This window comes from Zootoca vivipara, chromosome 5 (genome assembly GCF_963506605.1).
Source record: "Zootoca vivipara chromosome 5, rZooViv1.1, whole genome shotgun sequence".
NCBI classification, from domain to species: domain Eukaryota; kingdom Metazoa; phylum Chordata; class Lepidosauria; order Squamata; family Lacertidae; genus Zootoca; species Zootoca vivipara.
In genome coordinates this window covers 36202179-36224614 of record NC_083280.1, presented here as the reverse complement: position 1 = coordinate 36224614, position 22436 = coordinate 36202179, and the positions used below count along the sequence as shown (strand labels likewise).

Here is a 22436-nt window from a genome sequence, read left to right as displayed (position 1 = left end):
CCAAACGCTTCCCAGGCTCTGCCCCCTCTGCCAAGACATCTCTTTCACCCACACCCTCCTTGAATGCTTCTGCCTAGCTGGAATGGGTCCTTGATCTGTGCTAATGTGTTTCTTGCCTGCGTGTTTAGACTTGCACAGCTGAAATGTAGCTTTTCAAAAGTGTAGAAAACAGCAGCCACTGAATTAAACTGTAGTCCACACCCTCACATATTTGAACCTGTACCCAAAGAGCAACTTCAGTCTTTCCCATGCAGAGCTGTAAGAGTTCCTTTTTGCCTTTGCCATCTAATTTGTTGGTTCTCTCTTCTGCCTATTAAGTACCAACAGGGGATGCACGTAGACAGTCAAGCCTAAAGGTAAAGGTAAAGGACCCCTGACAGTCAAGTCCAATCGTGAACGACTCTGGGGTTGCGGCGCTCATTTCGCTTTACTGGCAGAGGGAGCTGACGTTTGTCAGCAGAGGAACAGGGAAGAGATTTAGGTTGTTATCAGCACCACTGTTTCCAAACTAGTGTTGAAACTTTGTACCAGGTGCTGCAATCTAGATCTGAGAATCGCATCCGGCACCGTTTCACCGATAAAGATCCAGCTTTGTACATGGATGAACAGTGGTAGTGTGCTAGGTTTTGCAGTTTGGTACTCATGGTTGCTGTAATCAATATACTTAAGATCAAAGCAAAGGATGCTCTTTTGTGGTTTCGTCAAGTTTTCCCCCCTTCCCTTTTGCTTAACATCCACCCTCATGAAGAGTTTTGTTAATGATTTTGTGACTTTGATTATTCTTTGATTATTAGTGGGTTTGGGAATTTATTTCCAACATAGTACTTTTTCTGGTTTCAGAATAGTCAGGGGTCAGCAAACCTTTTCAGCGGGGGGCCGGTCCACTGTCCCTCAGACCTTGTGGGGGGGGGGGGCGGACTATATTTTTTAAAAATAATATGAACGAATTCCTATGCCCCACAAATAACCCAGAGATGCATTTTAAATGAAAGGACACATTCAACTCATGTAAAAACATGCTGATTCCTTTAGGTGGTGATTGGGCCGCATCCGGACCCCGAGCCTTAGTTTGGGGACCCATGGAATAGATCAACCAAATGACACTTCAGTGTTCTCTCAAATTTCTACGTCACCTTAGTGCATTTAGCTGGGTTTGACAATTCACAGGATCCAAGATTATCTTGTCCACCTTTATACATGCAAGTAATCAGCGTTTTCCACAAGACCCAACTAAATGCTAGAAGTATATTTACATACATTTTGTTGGTAGCATGAACTTGCCATTTGCACACTATACATCAGAAGCAAACAAAACATGCAGTTGTTTGTTCTCAAAAATACTTTATTTGTAACAATATACCTATTATATCTATAACATGATCAAAAATACAGATAAACATTTTCACATTTTAATAAAAAGATTTCTAATATTCTCTTCCATTTACAAAGAAAACATAAATCTAATTCCTTTGACAAGAAAGTATAGGCTGTGTCGTTTGATTACTTGTGAGATAAACTATGAAAAAGGCAACAACCACAAAATATGTAGGTTTATCTTTTTGTAAAAAAAAAAAAAGGAGGGGAAGGTTATCTTCAGTTTTTTCCTGTGCTCTAAATCCTGACAAAAGTAATTATTATTAAACAGGATACATTCAAAATTCAGGAGAATACATTCTTCACAGACCAGAGTGCCCAATGTTCATTATCAGCATGGATATAAAAAACTTGAAACAACATGATCTGGTTGACAATCAGTTTATAGTCAAGACAGCAACATGTGACATCTGTAGTGTACAGTTCAACACTATACAGCACCAGAAACCGTGCTGTGAAATATTGCCGCCACCACCACATCTTCATTACTGTCTGGAGCCTCAAAGGAAACAAAACATTCAATTCCTTGGGACGGAAACATGATCTTGGTTCTAGTTTATGGTAAAGTAACAGGTCCACGTTGCTTCAATACCTACATGGCAGTACTAACTTCCTACCCCCAAACACATTTTAAGGACTTTCAAGATGTATGCCAACCTATAGCACTAGTTTTCCATTATCTAAGATACAACTTAAGTGGAAAAAAGGGGAAATAGATCTTGAAAGCCACTGCTATTATAGTAGAAGCTAACATGACTTTATGGGAAGTTAAAACACATATCCATTATCGATAACTGAACTACTGATTCATGAGGTCTCATAAGACTTCCTACTAAAATCTAAATGCACACTGCAAAAGCTGTGACCCTCCCCTCCCAAAAAAATCCATCTACAAGTCACTATGTGTTGTTGCCATCAGGTTCATTTCCTATTTTGTAGTCAAGATTGCAAAAGCCAGGGAACTGTCAAGCATCTCAATAACCATAACATTGCTGGAGCTACGTGCAGCTTGGTGGATCACATCTTGTGCAGGATTGCTTTGCATTAAAAGAGAAACAGTTTTCCCAACTTGGAGCATTCCAGATGTTTTGGACAGCCATGCTGGCAAAGACTAAAGGGAAATGTAGTCAAAAACATCTCAAGAGGTCCATGTTGGGAAAAGCTAATTTAGTGCACCCCAAACTTTATATGAAAATGCTGTCTCATAGGACAACCATATCCAGCCTACTGCCCTCCAGAAGTTGGACTACAACTCTGATAATCTCTTACCATTGGCCACACTGACTAAGGCAACTGTAGTTAAAAACATCTGGAGGGCACAAGGTTATGAAAGACTTAAATGGTCTAATGTCCTCATTGGTTGCATTAAGTTCCATAGTTGTGTGCATGATATTTAGGGGGTAACTCTCACGAGTGACAACTTACTCCAGTAAGTACTTAAGCCTGATAACAGCAGAACACTATGCAGAGACAAAACATTCTGAGAGCAAGTTATGACAACCAAACCTCCAAAATTACCGTATTTCACTCTTATGTGGGCAATGCAAATGTGCATGTGATCACTGAAAACTAGATGTAGCTATAGAAAGTAAAGTGATACAAATAAAGAATACTTTCACTGAATTGCCTACGAACCATGCAAAATCAATGTCATGCGCAATAAGCACTTAGGACTTGTGTTCTTTCATAAAAAAAGCCAAACCATGTCCTTTCAGAAAAAACAAATATACCTTGTCTCAATTCAAAGCTACACTTGTTAACTCCACATTTTTGTTGTGTGATAGTTTTCTCCTTTACCTTCCAGAAGGGAAGTGAGATTAGTGCAATATTGCAGGTATCATGTGGTGCAAGCATAACTCCTTACTGTGATTTGGGGGTACACCTGAATCCTTAACAAACTGCACACCACTGGAACAGATAACAGCCGTGTGTGCTATATTCTACCTGTTTTTTAATCACCATATCCAAATAATCAACGTTATCTCACAATGCAAGCACAGTTTAGACCAGGCATCCCCAAACTGCGGCCCTCCAGATGTTTTGGCCTACAACTCCCATGATCCCTAGCTAACAGGACCAGTGGTCGGGGAAGATGGGAATTGTAGTCCAAAACATCTGGAGGGCCGAAGTTTGGGGATGCCTGGTTTAGACAAACTAGCCACTGTACATAATATTATTTATCCATCCTTCTTGACCTGCGTTTTCCAGCCTTTAGCTGAGAAATGCAAAGCTGGAGACAGATGACTGTCTTTAACAAATATTGGTATGACAGAGTCAACATGATCCATGATGTATAATTTTTATCTCCCTATATATTGTCTTTGGTCAAACAACATTTGCATGTTTTTGATGTTACATATAAAGTCTGCAAACCCTGGCATGAATCCAGTTCCCGTGAATGGAGTTCTGCCCAGGGGATGCTCACAAAGGAGGGAGGGGTGATTTTCATCATTCTTCCTTCCCCCCTGCAAAACCATGCCAAGAAGTTGGGTGACCCTCCTTAACAGTGTGGGAGGCGGCATGGGGAGATGTAGAGGGAATAAATGAAATCTGCCTTCCTCCACTTCCTCCGGTGTGAGCCTCCACTGGATCTCAATCCCTTCTGCAATTGGAAGAAGCCCTTCCATTCATAGAATTGCAGAGATGGAAGGGACCCCGAGGGCTTACTAGTACAACCCACTGCAATCCAGAAATCCTGCCCACAGCCACTCCTGGGTGGGCTCATGAAAGGAACACTCTGGATCCAAACCCCCTGCACTATCAGAAAGGATAGTGGATCTGATATTGTGTGCATCACAGCCAACGATGGCTCTACCAGCTTCCTGAAAAAAATAATTGTCCGTCTCCCAACTCAAAGCTGCTTTAAGGGGCACTCACATTTACATTTTATACTGGCTGGCATCTGGGTGCTTACAGAGAACAGACATCTCACACCAGATAAAAGTTCAGTATAAAATTACACCAAATTGCTTTTAGTGCTTTGCAGTCAATCTTTCCTTTTTTAAAAAAAGTTTACATCTGGTTTTCCTTACTGTTAATGTCTAACATCTAATAGCTTAGCCAATGAAAAATAAGCCTTATTTTTGTTTCATGAGTGAATCAAACTATACTGTACTGCTATCTCCTAGACATTTTATGCCTCAATTTAAGCATTCATTGCTTACCATCAGGATTGGATAGATGACTTCAGAGTAGTAGTGTACAACTCAGAAGCAACTGGAACAGGTGTACTACTCTTGAAATTTACTTGGGGAACACACCTTACCAAAATAATACCCATTACTTTTCATCTGCCTTTGTAAGAAACAATTCCTTGCTTGCTGCAACCGAGGAACAGAGCAGCACCATTCCTTCCTTGACAGTAGTTATAAGGTTCTGTAAAGATGCAGTTAAAGATTTTAAATCCTTCATAAATATTGTGCGGAGCAGAGTGACTACTCTGTTGATAACAAAACAAAACAAAAAAAATCATCGTTCACCTGCAAGGCCATATAGGCAATTTCACAGACTTTTCGTACGTGAGCAGAAATTCCAGTGCAGGGCTACTCTTAGTACTTCATAACATTGATTGCAGTGCCACAGAAGTGTGTAACCCAGGCGACCATCACCACAGTAAACCTCCTCCACATCCTCCTTTTCTCATTAGGATAGCTCTCTCCCCCCCCCCCATGTTAAGAAAAATGACTGGCCACTGCTAAATATCAAATCAAACAAGATAGGTAAGTGACAAAAAAGATAGAATAAAATATTGCAACATGTACGAATATATTAAACTTTTTCTTCTTTCAGACTGTACATTCCCATTTTACTTCTTTTTCTTCTCCTGAACACAGCGAGGACAAAACCTAAGGGTTAAAAAAAAGAAAAAGAATCAGTGTGTTTGGTTCAATGCATTACTTTGGGAGCATTTCACATTTGGGGGAAAATAAAACTCAAGAATTATATATACATTTAACTTCCTGGTTCTAGTCTTCACCATGTTTTGAACAGCTGCTCCGGTCAGCTCCAGCCAGCATAGCCATGCCGCTGTGGCTTTTGGGAGCTGTGGTCCAAAACATTTGGAAGGCACCAGGTCGTCAAAGGCCGCCCCATCCCTTTATATCACTTTGCTGTCTCTTTTAGATTGTGAGCCTTCGCTCAAGGACCTTTGTGCTTTTGTTATGGTAAAGTGAAGAAAGTATAAATGAAGGAAAATTAACTGAAGAAAACACAAGTGTAGAAAGTTATTATTCATGACACCTACCATTTCCCTTTGGGTTTCGTGGTGAGGTCCACACAAGCAAAATGGAACCATTCGATTGGGCACTATATTTTGGGGAAGAATAAAAATAAGTTTTTTCTTAGAGAGCTTGACAACACTGCTTTATCTTATCAGATTTAACAGAAATGGGAGCCTGGTTGGTTTTTGCAGACACAGGATGCACTACTCACTGCAAATGGCTTGTAAAGCATGACGTAAATGATTATTATTATTACTTTTAAATTTTGTATACAGTCGTACCTTGGTTTTTGAACAGAATGCGTCCTGCAGCCAATCAGAAGTTGCGGAAGCTGAGCTGCATGTTTGGCTTCCAAAAATTGTTTGAAAACCAGAACACTCACTTCCAGGTTTCAATCATTCGGGAGCCAATTTGTTTGGGAGCCAAGGCGTTTGTCTTCCAAGGTACCACTGTCCTTACCTTCATCCGAAGATTCCAGGGCAGGAAAATAGAAGCAAGTTAGCTTGTGGTGTAGACATGACTTCAGGGTTTTATGTGTACGAGAGGTGCACAAACAACTTCAAATATGGAGTGAAGTATCAAATCCAGTGAGTCCTAAGACCCAGATCTGCCTTTTCATTTAAAATATATAAGCTACAATGTTTTGTTGTAGAATAGTGCTTTCAAATTTGTGCTCAGAAACCAGGGGAAGTCTGGAAGCAGCTTCTAGTGGTCACTTGGATGGGGTTTGAAGAGGGAGGCGTGTGTACTGCCACATTGGGTTATCTCAGTACTTACATCAGGATTGTCACAGCCAATCATTTCTCCATAGGATACTTGGTGACACAAACAATACGTAGGTTCGTTGGGATCCACCGGCATATCCAGGACATCTGAAGGATGAACCGACAGGATGGTATCAGCTAATTCAGACCTGCAATGGGAGAAACGTGAACAAATATTGAGTAAATGCCAGTGATTACAGTATTGGTAATTACACACACACACACACCGAGTTTGAAACTAACTAGAACTATTTGGGAGGTCAGTTAGTTTGAAGAGTACCAACACAGCAAAAGTGGAGAAAGTATAGAGAAAGCATGGGAAACTAAGCATACCAATAAATCTGGTTACCATGGCACATTGGCAAAAAATCAAATGGAAGCTGCTCTGAACAAGATAACGGCAGACTGCATTCAATTACCTTCGTTTTGGTTTCTTTTTTACTGGGACATCTTCTTCGGATGTTCGCCGGCCTCGACCCCGAGAGCTTTTCTTATCCTTTGGAGTTCGCCCCTCTGAAAGACAGTTATTTCTGGTTAACTACGCCATAAGAAGAAAAACCAGAGGTTTTATACTATAATTATTTTGAAGCACCATAATGATTCAAAAATGATTAATTTTTCTCCCCCCCCCCAATCTGTTCTTCTAGACTTTATATAAGGAGGGATCACAAATTGGAATGTGATCCTTGTTCAGAAGCCATTTGCCAACGCAACCTCTGATGTAGCTAAACATTGAAAAAATCCTACAACTTTATCCAGCACAACTTCCCCTATTATCTGAACCTAACATTTGTAAAATTCGTAACTAACTAAAATCACTAAGATACTACCTGTTAAACAACAATCTTATGTATCTTTTTGTACGATGTCAGCTGGGGCATTAAGATAAATAACAATGTACTCTACTTGTACATTCAAAAAAAATCTAACAGCAAAATCCTATACAGGTTTACTTAGAAGTAAGACCCATCAAGTCAAATGAGGGTTGCTCCCTTTGAAGATTGTACCTAGTAAACTAATGTTTGACATATTTGCCTCTTGTGTGTCTACAATCTGACAATAATTCAAATGAAAATAGCTCATCAAAATCACCCTAAGCTGATTATATGTATAATCATAAAAAATACTACTAGTTTTACCCTGTTAACATTGTGCACTAGACTCTTACTTTAATAGAATTTTTGTTCTATATAGGCTCTTACAACAAATATATAATTTCAGAGGAACAAAATGCAATCCACAGGCAAACTGCTTTATCAAAAAAGCTTACTAAGAGAAGCTAAAGGACTAGAAAATGAATTTGGAGAAACTTGGTATTACTTTATTTCCTGTATGAGTAAGAACTCAGGAACTTTGAAGCCACTGTCCATGCACAAGGCCTTGTGGAAGAATTTACACAGGTTATAAAGCAAAACTGGACCAGGTGGATTTGCGATGTGAGGTAGGAGGGCTCTTCTTAATATTAACTTAATCAACATAATTTTGCCTGCTTTATGCCAAAATTATGGAAACCAAATGCAAGAAAAACTAAGACTCACATAAGATGTTTGCTTTGGTACTAGTGTGCTGCCAAAGCTTCGTGCAGCTGTTATGGAAGTTGTTTTGTTGTGTTTTTTATGGTATAATGTATTAGTATTTATGTTTTTAAATGTTTTGTAAGTCTAAAAGATCATGATGATGATAATAATAATAATATATTTTAAAGTTTATAGAAATATTTCCTCACAGTGAGATGACACTATTCATAATGTACACACTTTTTAGGTTTTGCGTTGCAGGGTTTTCAAAGTCACTGCCTTCCAACTTATCCTTCAGATCAGCTTCAAATCGTGCCAGGTCAGCATCCAGCCGTCGAATGTGCTTATCTACCTACATCAGAAAGAGAGACCACACAGCTAAAGAAAACAAAACCCAAAAATATCTCTAGAAATCATCGGATTCAACCTCCTATCTTCCTTTTCTGGTATTTATCACTTCAATGCACCTCAACAAACCTGATCGCCTCTCTCATCTGACCTGTGGATGGTGTGTGTGTGTGTGTGTGTGTGTGTGTGTGTTAACCACAGCCGCTCATTGTTAACTTTTCTGGGTGTTTGTGGGTACCACACAAACGCAAATTACAGACCATTTAGGGAGCAACAAAATCAGCTATCAGGGAAAGGTGGTCACAAAGTCCCTCTGTAGTCTTGGGACACTTCCAGACTGTTCCTATTTTCAGGTGGGATTCAACCACAGACCAGCAAATTCAGGTTGCAAAATATAGTTGATTGGGAGGTCTTGTGAAAGAAACCTGCTTCCCCTAAAGCTCAGATTTTTGGTGATTAAGGAAAGTGACATGAAAATGCACTGGGTTAACACTTGCTTTGACTCAATGTCCTCTAACCTCACAAACAAATCAGAACGAATGTTCATTAAGTAGCCAACATCTAAGCTCCCCATAAACTTGTGTTAACAAACTGGGGTGAATGCTCAATGAACAGGTTGTCTGGAAATACCCAGTCATTCACATATGTACAGATTAAGGAAATGTGGCAGGTCCTTGACCACCTCACACCCTTCCTACAACAGAGTGCCATGAATCCTAGCAAGTCTAGTTTTATTGGCCCTCACTATAAACCCCATAGCCTGGAATCTCAAAGCAGTGAAGATTCCTGCACTGCCTCACAACACAACTTTCTCTCCAATGTAATATTCCAGTGAATTTTGATAAATGCACTGCTGACAAATCCACTTGCTTGCCAGCAAGTGCCAGCAACTTTCGCCTCACTATCACTTTGCCCCATTGCTCCCAGGCTGTAAAAGATTAAACAGGGGGAGGTCACAACCTTGTACACAATCCCAGTCCACATCAGGATTCTTTTGAAGTAGAGAATGTATGACGCAAGCCTGCCTGTTATCTGGGTCCTCATGTCTGTGTCAGTCAACAGCTACTAATTACCCAGAAAGACTAGTACCTGTAATACAAGCTTCAAAGGTAGCTATGGGAGAAGTAAGAAATACAGAGGGTGGATTTTTCATTTTGAAACACAAGTCCTCAGTCTACCTAATCTAACCTTACCATCTCATAGGTCTGCATGGCCAGCTGCACTTTGTCATCACTGTACTCTTTGCATTTTGCGTAAGCATTCTGAATCTTCTGCAGGATTTCCACCCGTTGCTCTGATGACAGACTCCTCACTGTTGAAATGTACTGAGCAGCAAGACTGTCGATTTCTGCTTTCTTGTCTGAAGAGCAATGGGAGACAGTATGTGCGTGAGACTGAGGCTGCAGCCTTGTACTCACTTACCTGAGAAGTAAGCCTCATTGAGCTCCATGGGTCTTAATTTTCGACTGAGCTGTGAGGCTGCAACCCAAAGCTCATTTACTTGGGGGAAAAGTCCCATTGAACTCAGTGAGATTATTTGCAAGTAAATTGATTTAGGATCAAACTATATGCTTCACAATTTGAAACGTTTTCAGAAACCATGAAAGAAATGTCCCCTCTGGGGTAGCCAGGGGAGAAAATTTACAGGGCTTCTGCACATTCAGTGGCTGTGTAAAAAATTTTAGGAGGCACAGCTTGTTATGCAAGCTACACCTGCAGACATCCCCTCAGCTACACAACAATTAAAAGTGAAGGAGTCTTGTCCTCTTTCTCATCTGACCACTTAATTGGTCCTTTGTTCCCTCATTTTAGTATAGTATACCTGAAGGAGCGTCTCCACCCTCATCATTCTGCCCGGACACTGAGGTCCAGCTCTGAGGGCCTTCTGGAGGTTCCCTCCCTGTGAGAAGCGAGGTTACAGGGAACCAGGCAGAGGGCCTTCTCAGTAGTGGCGCCCGCCCTGTGGAACGCCCTCCCATCAGATGTCAAAGAGAAAAACAGCTACCAGATTTTTAGAAGACATCTGAAGGCAGCCCTGTTTAGGGAGGCTTTTAACGTTTAATCGATTGTTTTATTTTATTTTTCTGTTGGAAGCCGCCCAGAGTGGCTGGGGAAACCCAGCCAGATGGGCGGGGTATAAATAATAAATAATAATAATAATTATTATTATTTTAAAATACTTGCAACTAACCAAAGCACATGCCCCAGCTGAATTCTTGAGTTGTGCTTCTAAAAGTTCAAATGAGCAGGCATGTTCTCCAACCTTAGTAGGGCACACCTGACTAAAAAGTAGTAAGACTGTGCTTGCAAGATCAATTCATACACATCTACAGTCCTTCACACGCCTTTGTCAAACTCAAATGTAAATACAGCATTGTATTTATATTTATATGCTGTATTTATATGCTATATTTATATTTATATGCTGTATTTATACAGCACTGCTCCTACAAGCTTTGCTAGAAGTGGTGCACATGAAACAATGGAATCAGTTGTTGGCCACACTATGACACACACACCCCATCTTCATGTTGCACTGAAATAGCAAAAACTTGGGAGGCTGAAGGTACTCTGCTATGGGCTACTTCTCACCTTCCCAGTGAAAATATATGACAAGTGAATCTCGGATGTGTGCAAATCTAATATGAGCTGAGCACACATTACTTCAAGAAGATCCGTGAACCAGAATACCTGAACACACCTTCTGTTCTCTGATCCAGCTCACGCATAAGTTGGAAGTTCCTTTGCAACTCACAAGGGAGGTTTTCAATGCCTGAAATACAAAAATAGAAATGCTGCAGTCCTCTCTCTACCATAACTTTCTGAATATAAAAGTTGTGTTCACAAACCAACTACACATAACAAAAAGTACCCACAAACCTCGCAAGGTACCCTATTTTCAATTAATACCTTACCCTACCACCTTCTTCTTTATCTGGTCCCTGTTGTATATATGGCATGCTGAGCTGGGTGCTCCCACTAGCTACGGGGCAGGTACCAGAGTCCAGGAAACCTTTGGCTGGATCCCAAGGGGAATCTTCTCTGCTTGAAATCTCTGAATGATCAGAGAGTCATGGAGCTCATTGCTACCACCAACCTAGGTACCTTTGCACATGTCACTGTGGCCTTGTTCAGATATAATGTTAAGCCATGGTTGAAGTGCAGGAGGGATGGGGAACCTGGGGCCCTCTAGAAGTTGTTAAGACTTCACCTCCCAGCTCCATCCAAGCCAGAGCAAAGGTCTCCCTCTGCCCATCCCAAAGCAGCCCCACTGGTCTCTGCCCGTGGAGTGGCATCAGTGCCACTTCTCCACTGTGGAGCTCCCCGTTTCCGCTAGTACTCAACAGAAAGCCTCAAAATAGGGCATTCCAGGAGTGGGGAAGAACTAAGCTGCTCTGGGACCCACTAGAACTTGAGTAAGTCCTACTGCCATCATTGGATGGCATCTGGCCCAATTAGTATGCCAGCTCCAGGCTGGCATAGCAGGATTCTGCCCGCTCTTCCACCCTCCTCAGTGTGAGCAGTGGGGCTGCAGCAGTTATGTCCTGCTGCCACCTGGCCATGGTTAGGATTGCTCTGCCCATCAAGGAAGCAAACATCTACAAGTTCAGTTTTCACGTAGAGTCCAGAAGAAGTATATTATTCTTTTCTATGGTCCCACTATAAGAACACAAGAAGAGCCTTCTGGGTCAGGACAATAGCCTATCTAGCTTAGCTTTCTGTCGTCACAGGGGCCAACCAGATGCCTGTGGGAAAATTTCAAACAGTACCTGAGCACAAAAGCACTCTCCCATCCTGCAGTTTCCAGCTACTAGTGTTCAGAAGTGTTATTGCTACTCTTACCATGGAGGCAAAGCATAGCCATGATGGCTGGTAGGCATTGATAACGTTATTCTCCATGAATCTGCCTAATCCTCTTTTGCAGGGGGTTTCAATGCCCATGCACCAAATGACATCCTTTCAACAAATAAACATGGAGACTCTTCAAATACAAGTCCCATACCGGAGCAGGAAATTTCACTTGCCTGCTAAAGAGGGAGGAGACTGAAGCATTCCAAGCCCAGCTGGTGCTATGGCTAAGGAAGTGTGTCTGCTACCCCTTCGACAAAAAAATCATATTTTTTTTTGCTTCTTGGGTGTCTTTGTGTTTGAAGCTTTCTACTCCAATTATGCATTTGGTGAGCATCTGCTTCCCTACTGCACAACACATTTGCACAAGGTATGTAAAGTTAACAAGCACTGAGATGCATACATTTTATGAAAACTTGTGTTGTCTTTAGGTCAGCTTGTTTTTATTGTCTTTTATTCATAACTTTAATGTGTATACTGTATATTATAAACTGCTTAGAGGTTCTGACAATATAGCAGCATACAGATTTTAAGAGTAAAATAACCTTATGTCTTTTGAGTTGAGAGGTCGGCAGCTTTGCTAACGAAGTACTGACACACGGGGCTGAATACATGGGAATATTAAAGCGACTACTGTATTATTAATAGTATTAGTATTACCTATTATTAGCATTACCTATGCCCTGCCTTGGCTTCCTATGTTGAATTCAACAGCCGTCTACAAATAACGAAGCTTTCCTCACCACCTGACTTGCTGAATTTGTACTGGGGAAAGAATAGGAACCCTGACATTTTTATTTATTTTTAGGTGGCAATTCTGGAAAATGCGCAACACGACGCGCCTTAAAAGCATTGCGGGGGGATGTTTTTGCTGCTCGTCTGACAGGCGGCGCTCATAGGAGTAGAACAGGAGCGGCCCCTGGTGGCCAAGGAACGCATCTGCACCCTTAGAACGCCGTCGTGGAGATTCCTCCTTTACGCGTCGCGATGACGCAGCAAGAAACCTCGCCCGCCGCCCCCTCCCTCCCTCCCTCCCCGGGCCTGTGTGACGCAGCCGCAATTGCCGGCGTGGCCCCCCCCCGCCCGGTTTTGGCCTGGGCCTGCTTTCCTCCCAGTAAGTTCCCTCTGCCCAACGCCGCCGCACTCACTCACTGTCCAGGTAGTGCTCCAGGTACAAGGCCGCCGCCGCCATCTCGCGTCAGCCAGCCGGCCAGCCAACGCCCACCCTCCGACCCCGCCGCGCTCGCCGCTGTCACGCGGGTACCTTCGCAATGGCCGGTCGGGGCTCTCATTGCATAGTCATGAGAGGCCGGCGCCTATTGGCCAATCGGACGCCGCCGCTGCATATGAATGAGGAGGCGTGGCGGGGGAATACGACGTCAACGTTCGTTCGCCGTCGGCCAGAATGGGCCGTTTCCCGGTGTTCGCGGGGGGCGCGTGTTGTTTTTTTCTTCCTCCCGTCGTAATTCCCGCGCAGGCCCGGCTACGTCTTTACCGCGCGGTCCCAGGCGTACGCGTGTCTGTTTGGAAGGGAAAACGCCACTGAAGCCGACGGAGCTTCTTTCAAATAGAAGTGCACGGGAGCTCGCGGGTTAGGGCTGTATGGACGTGGCAGAGTAAACGCGTGTCAGTCTCCTGGAAAGCTGCTTGTATTTTACAGCATAAGTATCCTTAGCGGAGTAAAAAAATAAAAGGGGAGCGATGCTTGTACCTTCTCAGGATTTCTGCATCCACCCAAGAACAGAAACACACTGCTTTTAGCCCCTTAAGCCTCCCTGCATTGGCACCTCCTCGAGATGTCCCTTATTCACTGTACCCATAAAATATCTCTTTTTTCAAAGAGTATGTGTGTGTGTAGAGAGAATATATTTTATGTACCATGGCGCACAGCGCAATCCTACGCGTGCTTACTCTGTAAGAAGTGGCACGGTTTTCAGTGTGGCTTATAGCCCAGGTAAGCCTTGCGGAGAATGGGGGCTTCCAGTGTGGACTAGACGCTTCTAGTTACCGTCAACATGGAAGGAAAGATCATTCTTACAGATAAATATGTAAACATACGACTTTTATTCATACAGTAATAGAGGAAAATATATATGGTTGCACGTAATTCTGAAAGCTTTATTGAGTTAATTACATAAAAAGGAGGACGGTTTAATGCCCCCACTTATAACGGGCTTCATTACTTAAGTTTTTTGGTTTTATTAAACCCACCCTTCCAAAACTCCTGGCGTTATTTTATATATATATATTCAAAATAAAAACAACCCAATAACACCCCCCCCTAAAATAACCCTCTAAATGTTAAAAGGGCATCATGGAGTGTGGGTGGGTGGGTGAATGCGCGAAACGCTCGTCAGGATCCCATGGGTGCATGCAAAAAGCGCGCGCCCTCGAATTCCCGAGGGATTTAGCTACAAAACACGGACGCCCGTAACGAGATTTTTCCCACATTAAGAGTACAAGTTTACTGGCAAGTCTGTTTCGCCGAGATCAGAGAAGCGTTGTGCTCTTGAGTGTGTTTGCTTTGGTATTTTATACCTTACGTCCAAACACAACTAAGGGTTAATATCAGCGCGATGGACAAAAAACGCCTAGAAAGAAAGCGGCTCCGACAGACTAATCCTGTCGAGCACCGCGCAGTCGGCTTCTTTGATCGCTCAGTCGACTTTTGCTTTTTCCAGACTAAACTACAGTATTCCGCTTTGCTGTGTTATCCGTGATCGCGCGAGGGTTTGGTCACCATGGTTACACGAGAGCCTCTCTACATGCGCTGGAGGACTACTCTGTGATTGCGCCAAAAGCGCGGGAAGCTGCAGTTGTCGTTCGATCGCCTTCCCTTCGCTGCTGACTGAGAAGGGGAGACGCCATGGCTGGCAGGCGAGGCGCACTGATCGTGCTGGAAGGGGTGGACCGAGCTGGCAAAAGCACGCAGACCAGAAAGCTGGTGGAGGGCCTGCTGGCAGGGGGACACCGGGCCGAACTCCTTCGGTTTCCCGGTATGCGAGGCTTAGGGGTCGCGGCAGCTGCAGGATGGCGCAGCCTCTTCGCCACACTCCCTTAGATACCTGTATAGGCTGTCGGCAATTTCCCTGCTGTGGCAGCATGTCTGTGCCTTTTACAGACGGGTGGCAGGGTGAAAGTCCACAGGTGCACACAGCCTCTCCCGCTACGGAGGTGCAGTGGCGGGAACGCTTCATCTGCTGCCGATGGGGTGGAAAAGGGGGCCAAATCTAATACGTTTTGTGGCGGTGCTAGTATTGTGTAGAAAGCGTTCCTTACCAGCTTTGTCGTAGCTTTGGGCTGAGTCATTTGCCCTTCTCCTAGGTAACCTTGAGTTTTTCTTAATTTAATTTATCTAATATCTAATCATTTTGACATTCGAAAAAGTAAGTTTCTTTATGGTGGTTGTTGGTTGTGTGTGTGTGTTTTGAAGGCTTATTTAACTTTATACTTTCTTGGGGTCTCTTTGAAACCTTGGTGTAAAATAGTGCTTATTAAAGAAAAACTTAAACTAAGTACCCGTGTTTCTCTGAAAATAAGACACCGTCTTATATTTATTTTTCCTAAAAAAACAACACTATGGCTTATTTTCAGGGGATGTCTTATTTTTTTTCCTCCTCGTGCTGCGGCTGGCATTGCTGCTGCGCCTATCACTATGTCTTATTTTCAGGGTATGGCTTTTATTCCTTGAATGCTTAAAAATCCTGCTACAGCTTATTTTATGACTACGTCTTATTTTCAGAGAAACAGGGTACGATGCTACCATCTTAGATTTGCTTTGTAACTGAATTGGCATTCTGGCATGGCCATATGTGTTGGGATACATTGTGACATGCAGAGAGAGACAAATACTGTAGCATTAAACCATCCTTATAGCAAGGGTACAGTGATGGAAGATACAATAAAACATAAAATGTGTTAACTGACTGAACAGCTTAGTTTTTTATATGCTTTTATAGGCAGCCAGCTGACAACATTGTAACAACAACAGCCCAAGGCAGGGGTCAGCAACCTTTTTCAGCCGTGGGCCGGTCCACCGTCCATCAGACCATGTGGTGGGCCGGACTATATTTCGAAAAAAATTAATGAACGAATTCCTATGCCCCACAAATAACCCAGAGATGCATTTTAAATAAAAGGACACATTCTACTCATGTAAAAAAATGCTGATTCCATGGGCCAGATTGAGAAGGCGGTTGGGTCGCATCCGGTCCATGGGCCTGAGGTTGCCTACCCTTGGCCCAAGGTTTCCCGTCTAAATTAACTGACGGGGACCTGAGTGAAAACTATATACAGTCTACCCCTGCTGGCCAGAATGAGAACTTCTATACATAACAAAGTGGGTGTAATCCCACTAATGTAGTGGGTTGGGATTGTGGTTATCTACAGTGGTACCTCTACTTACGAATAACTCTACTTACGAACGGAGCTCCGTCCGCCATCTTGGATGCTGTTTAGATAGGATTTTTTCTACTTATGAATTTTTAGATAGGGTTGCTTCGACTTACGAATTTTTTCTCCCAATGCATTCCTATGGGATTCGACTTACAAACTTTTTTGACTTACGAATGTGAGTTCGGAACGCATTAAATTCGTAAGTACCGGTAGAGGTACCACTGTATTTTCTACCTAGATGCTGGGGAATGTATATTTCTGATACTGAATGCTGCTATCTTTTTAGGAAGTTTAGAAGTAGCATTTGACTCATGCTTCCAACAGTGATGTACATTGGGAAGAGAATATTACAGAATTTATAGAAGCTGAATATGTTTGTCTTATTCCACTCTTGTCTACATCTTATTGCAGACAGAACTACAGAAATCGGACAGCTGATAAGTTCCTATTTGGAAAAGAAGAACAACTTGGAGGATCACACAGTGCATCTGCTATTTTCTGCTAATCGCTGGGAGCAAGTGTAAATAGAATTTTTGTGAAATACAGGAGTACCTTTTTGAGCCCCTGTTATCACTAATTCAATGCTGCTTTTCTGCTTTGGGAGAATACTGGGTGAGATCCAATGTAGTGTGGGTGGATGTCGACTCCCACAGGAAGTCTTCATATTTCTCTCCTTGGCTCCCCTACCTGCTCTTGTTATGCAAGCAAATTTCTGTTGTGCAAGCAGGTAGATGTTATTGAATGTCACCACATGAGTCAAGTGCCTTAATAATTGGAATTTAGGCATATTTATCAAAAAATGAAAAAATCTAACTTGTTCTGTCTAGTTGGCAATTCATGCTGAAGAGAGGATAAGAGAAATGTTTGTATTTGATCATGCATGATGCCGGAGTTACAGTTGCTTGAGGGACTGGATGCAAAATATATTACAAAAGGCTTGGGAAATACTAATCCAGAATAAAAGCAATTGCGATTCACTTACTACCATAGATCCCGCCCCCCCCATTCTTGATTTCTTTCCCACATTCTTGATGTAAGAATACATCTACATATTACATATCTTGACTTGTAGTTAACACATAATCTTTCGTCTGTTTTCATATCCTGTTCTATTGATAACAGCACAGTGGGCTGGTTTGCATGTATTCCATGGTTTATGGCTTACTGTGTATGAGCAGCATTCTAATGCATGCTGTTGATTCACACCATGCATGGTTTGTTGCTTCTGGCTCTGGGCAGAGTAGACTGAAAGAGAAAGTAGCATGCTCCTTATTCATGGTATTGTGATGTGCCCAGTGTCTTCTTGCATTTTCCCATTCACTGTCTACCTATTGACCACACTCGCAAGGACTGAATTAATAGTGTTGATGCCTTAACATCTCTTATTGGTGAAGTTGTGAGGCATTGTTTCCTAGTTAAATGTTTATTAATTAACAACATTTAATCAAATCTAACGTTCACTTTTTTTGGCCAAATTACGTTGCGGAAATTAAGGAGCACATTAGTTTTGATTACTCATTTACATTCACCAGCAAATTCCTTTTTTTTGGTTTCAAGGTTCTGAACATTGAGGTGTGCATTAGATTTGATGGTGCATTAGACTCAAGTAAATAGGGTAATTCAAAATGATGTGGCATAATTTATGCAGGAGAAGAAAAATATCCAAGCAATTCTTAGCCCACTTCTGGTGACTTCTTAAATAAGACTGAGTTTGGAAATACTTAGGAAATAGGTTACTTAGCCATTTAGCAAATTTTTATTTGGATGTAGTAAACAAACTTAAAATATATACCATGTTAAATTTATAAGTCAGATTCCACCACCACTCCAATAGTCAAAAGTTGTGGAACTCAAATACAAAAAAAATGGGGGGGATCAATATACAGAAGCACAGTTTGGCTGCAGTCCCATACACCAGGGTTCTGGAATCTGTGGCCATCCAGATGTTGGACTCCACCTCTCATCAGCCCCAGCCAGCATTGCTGGATGATGGGAGCTGTAACCAAGCAGCATCTGGAGGTCCACGGGTTTCCCATCCCTGCTGTGCATGTTCATCTGGGAAAAGAAGTCCCATTGAACTCAGTTGTACTTGCTTTTGGGTAGACATGCATGTGATTGCACTCAGGGTAGTTTAAATGTTATAGTCAAATCCAAAGTTTTATAAACAAACGTCTTAGAAATTAGGTTATTGGAATACTTGTATTGACATTACAGGAATAGCATACATTTCCTTACATTGCTTAAACTTTTGAGAAAGAAAATGAAGACACCGAAAACTGTTAGCATGCACATTTACCAAATTATTTGCAACTTTGAAACCACCCAATTTATGAAACTGCATTTTTAAAAAATGCATTATTTACAGTATACCACCCAGAGTACTCTTGTCTTAATGAGGGTGTATCCAAATGTCATATATAAATAAACATAACATTTTCTCCATATAAATACAGTCCCGGGAATTTTATACCTTGCATCACTGCTTTCTTCCAAATTATTATGGTTCGATTTTTCTCTAATAGTGATATCATTCTACCATTCAGGCCATTGATTAAAGAGAAGTTAAACCGGGGTATTACTCTGGTAGTGGACAGATACGCGTTTTCTGGAGTGGCCTTCACAGGTGCTAAAGAGGTGAGTAAAAAACACCAATTCATCGTCATATAAATATAATATTTATGGAAAGATTTGCTGCAGTGGTTCAATCCTTGGCATCACCAGGCAAGTTAAGGAAGAAACCTTGTCTGAAATCTCAGAGAGTGGTAGCCAGTACTGAGCTAGATTAAACCAGTGGTCTGACTCAGTATAACGCAGCTTCCTGTGTTCCTGTCAAATTGCTCCTTGGCTTCATTGGGCTGTTTGCTGCATCTCTCATTTCTCTCCGGACAGAACTTCTCCTTGGAATGGTGTAAGCAACCCGATGTTGGGCTTCCAAAGCCAGACTTGATCCTTTTTCTTCAGCTGAGCACATCTGAAGCAGCCAAACGAGGAGACTTTGGAAATGAACGATATGAGTACAGCTCTTTTCAGGAGAAAGTTCTGCAGCACTTCTACCAATTGATGGAAGATAAGACTTTAAACTGGAAGGTAAAAAAAGGAAACTTCAGGAGGAGGACTGTGGGATTCATAAGCAAAATAAAAAATAAAAAAATCAAACAACCCTTCTAGGGTTCCCCCTGTTGAAGGGGAAGAAAAACTAATAGGATGGGAGTAAACATGGACATCAACTTGTAATACCTTATTAGTATATTTTGATACTTTATTTCTTCCATCAACCATTCTTCTGTAGTTGGCTTGAGTGTTTTATGTGTTTGTGGTTTTGTTTTGGATGCAGGTGATTGATGCTTCAAAGAGCATAGAAGACTTACACAATGAAATAAAATCGTTTGCAGAGGTAGTCATGCAAGAAGCTCAGCACAAACCCATAGGAGAACTGTGGAACTAGGACTGGAGTATATCATCTCCTAGGGGTCACTTCTCACCTAGCCAAAATCTGCACCGTTCACCTTCAAACCACCCTGTATTTATATTATCAAACAGGATTTGTTAGACTTGCTCTTGATGTAGCTCTCTTCTTTCTGTTTTGGGTGGCATTTTATAAGAGAATGGTCTGGCAGCTCTGACGGGACTTTGACTGGAGAAGATGTGTGAAAGAAGCATTAGACAAAGGTCTTTTTGTCCTACCAAGAGAGACTTAATACTTCAGCTATATAGTAGCTGTTGTTTTCCAGACTCATCATTTTAAAACAGCTGAATCTTTTCGTAATGAGGGGGAAGAAGTTTACTAATAAATGTCAGATTTTCAAATAATGTTGTCAAGCACAAACTTATGTTGAGTGGAGAATCTTTTTCAGCCCGAAGACCACACTGCCTCATGGGCAACCTTTTAGAAGGCCACATGCCAGTCGTACACAGTCTGAGAGGCAAGAAGCGGGTAGACAACAGAACAACTCTTCCCTTTGTATGGTAAGCTACATTCCAGCTATGCAAAAGTCAAAGGTTCCTGTACACACATGCACCTCTCCAGTCACACAAGCAAGATGCATTATCAGAGTTCAAGGATGTAGTCCAGCCATACTGAAGCAGTCAAGGAAGATCCCGTGCTGGGTTGGTAAGAGGTATGTGCTGAGGCTAGGGGCGGGGCCTGGTCTAGATCCAAGGGGCAGCTAGGGAAGCCTGGAGGTTCCTTATCCCTGCAATATGTACTTGATAGGATGGCTTAAATAACTTGAAACATGCCCACCCCAGTGCTGATTCAGTACCTTTCCCTCTAGATCAGAGTGGTTAACCTGTCACCTATATGTTGTTGGACTTTAACTCCTATCAGCCTTCACCATCATGGCCAGGGGTCAGAAATGGTGACAACTATAGTATAAGATCTGATGGGCCACGACATAGCCACCCCTGCTCTAGATCAAGCTGCTTTAGGGTGACTTCATGTGATGTTTCACCCTGCCTTCCCAACAGAATAGTGCATCAACTTCCCAACCTAAATACTTGGACCGACACACAACCCTTTGTCACAGACAGTATTCTTCGTTTCCTACATAAATGGGGGAAAGTGTCATATGAGAGAGTTGAGGTTATGGTACCTGGTCAAAATAAGGCTAACTTAATATGGAATCTTAACTTCAGCATGACACAGGAACCCTCCAGAGGTTGCTAGCCTACAACTCCCATCATACTTGACCATTGACCACGCTGGCTCTGTTTAATGGTAATTGGGAGTCCAACATTTGAAGAGCCTTGAAAACTCAACTGGCAGTTCACTGGGTGACTCTGGATTTCCGTATTATGAAAGGAGAAATGTCTGCACACTTTTAAAACACTACCACCAAACCATTTTTTTGCTAATATTAGCCCCATTTATGGTGTTTTTTTTAATGGTGTCCAATTATGTAGTAAAGATCCTGATTGGAGCAGTGTTTTTAATGAAAGTACTGTATTTGAGTTCTCAAACTCTTGGGATATTTCTTTGACTTTTTCCTTTTTAAAGATTTCATCTGACTTTTGTGTGTGTTCTTCGGAAGCAGTGGTTTGGATGTGGGTCTCCACCATATTCTAAAGTGCAGACTGATGTAGATAATTAGCTTATTTGCAGATTCACAATATTGTTCCCACTATTACCTTCAGACCTTGTTATGGTTATAAAGCCTTTGTTCAGTTTCCTATTAGTGATGTATTTAAAGAAACAACTTGCTTGGATATTTAGAAATGCATTCTCCAAATTTGTCCTTTACTGTTAACTTATTTGCCAATTTTTGCACTTTCCTATTCTTAAAGAAAGCAGTCTTGCATTTTAAATCCAGAAATCTTTTATTTACTCATGTTGGTATTCTCTTGTAATTGTGTGTACCTTTTTCTAATATAATAAATCCCTTCATGGGCTTTGGAACTTAAGCTGCAATCTATATATACATTTCAACTATCCTTTAATCATATCACCTCCCCATAAAAAAATAATAAGGCAATTCCCAGGCTATTCCTCATGTTTTTATGCTGAATTCAATATTTGATCACTGGTGCTATGTAATTTGACATTGCGAGACTTTGTACCTGAACTAGAATCTATGCTAGGATTTTATTTAAAAATCAGGTTTTTTGTTTCTAGAAAGTTTTGACAAAACCACAGTGCTATTCTCAAAATGCTTACTACTCAGTTTGAGGGTAGTTATAGGTAACATCTCAAGATCACTGTCAGAGTTTGGACTGAAGAGCAGGGGAGGTTACAGGAGGATGCAATTCTAGTACTACATCATTTCATGGTCTCAAAAGTGCAATATAGGCACTGAAGCTGTCTTACATCATTATCTTCTGATCTCAGTATTATTTTACATGTGTTAAAGGAAAACAGAAATACATAGAAAACTAAAGATATACACACCCAGCCCTCGCAAGGTGCTGGACTTGGGGAAGGAGGCATGGGGCTCTGGCAGGGTCCTAGAGCCCTCACATTCTTCTCAAAGTTG

At 41.8% G+C, this 22436-nt stretch overlaps 2 protein-coding genes across 7 annotated transcripts; one reads left to right on the top strand and one right to left on the bottom strand.

The window, feature by feature from the left end:
- Positions 1–1566: 1566 nt before the first annotated feature.
- ING5 (inhibitor of growth family member 5) lies at positions 1567–13327 on the bottom strand. 6 transcript variants are annotated; one of them, XM_035132795.2, is made up of 8 exons: positions 13225–13327; positions 10925–10996; positions 9417–9583; positions 8116–8227; positions 6778–6871; positions 6372–6507; positions 5618–5679; positions 1567–5219 (listed from the first exon to the last, which is right to left on the bottom strand). In XM_035132795.2, exons 1-8 carry the CDS (start codon positions 13262–13264, stop codon positions 5180–5182), a joined length of 723 nt encoding a protein of 240 aa, XP_034988686.2. In that variant the 5' UTR covers positions 13265–13327; the 3' UTR covers positions 1567–5179. The 6 variants fall into 6 exon arrangements, with proteins under 6 accessions (XP_034988686.2, XP_034988689.2, XP_034988690.2 ...); XM_035132798.2 differs by having other exon boundaries at positions 13221–13310; XM_035132799.2 differs by lacking the exon at positions 13225–13327 and adding an exon at positions 11994–12922.
- Positions 13328–13409: 82 nt separating this feature from the next.
- DTYMK (deoxythymidylate kinase) lies at positions 13410–21122 on the top strand. Its single transcript, XM_035132800.2, has 5 exons — positions 13410–15068; positions 16879–16987; positions 19011–19101; positions 19357–19554; positions 19802–21122. The coding sequence occupies exons 1-5, from the start codon at positions 14939–14941 to the stop codon at positions 19910–19912; spliced, it is 639 nt and encodes a 212-aa protein (XP_034988691.1). The 5' UTR covers positions 13410–14938; the 3' UTR covers positions 19913–21122.
- Positions 21123–22436: the final 1314 nt, after the last annotated feature.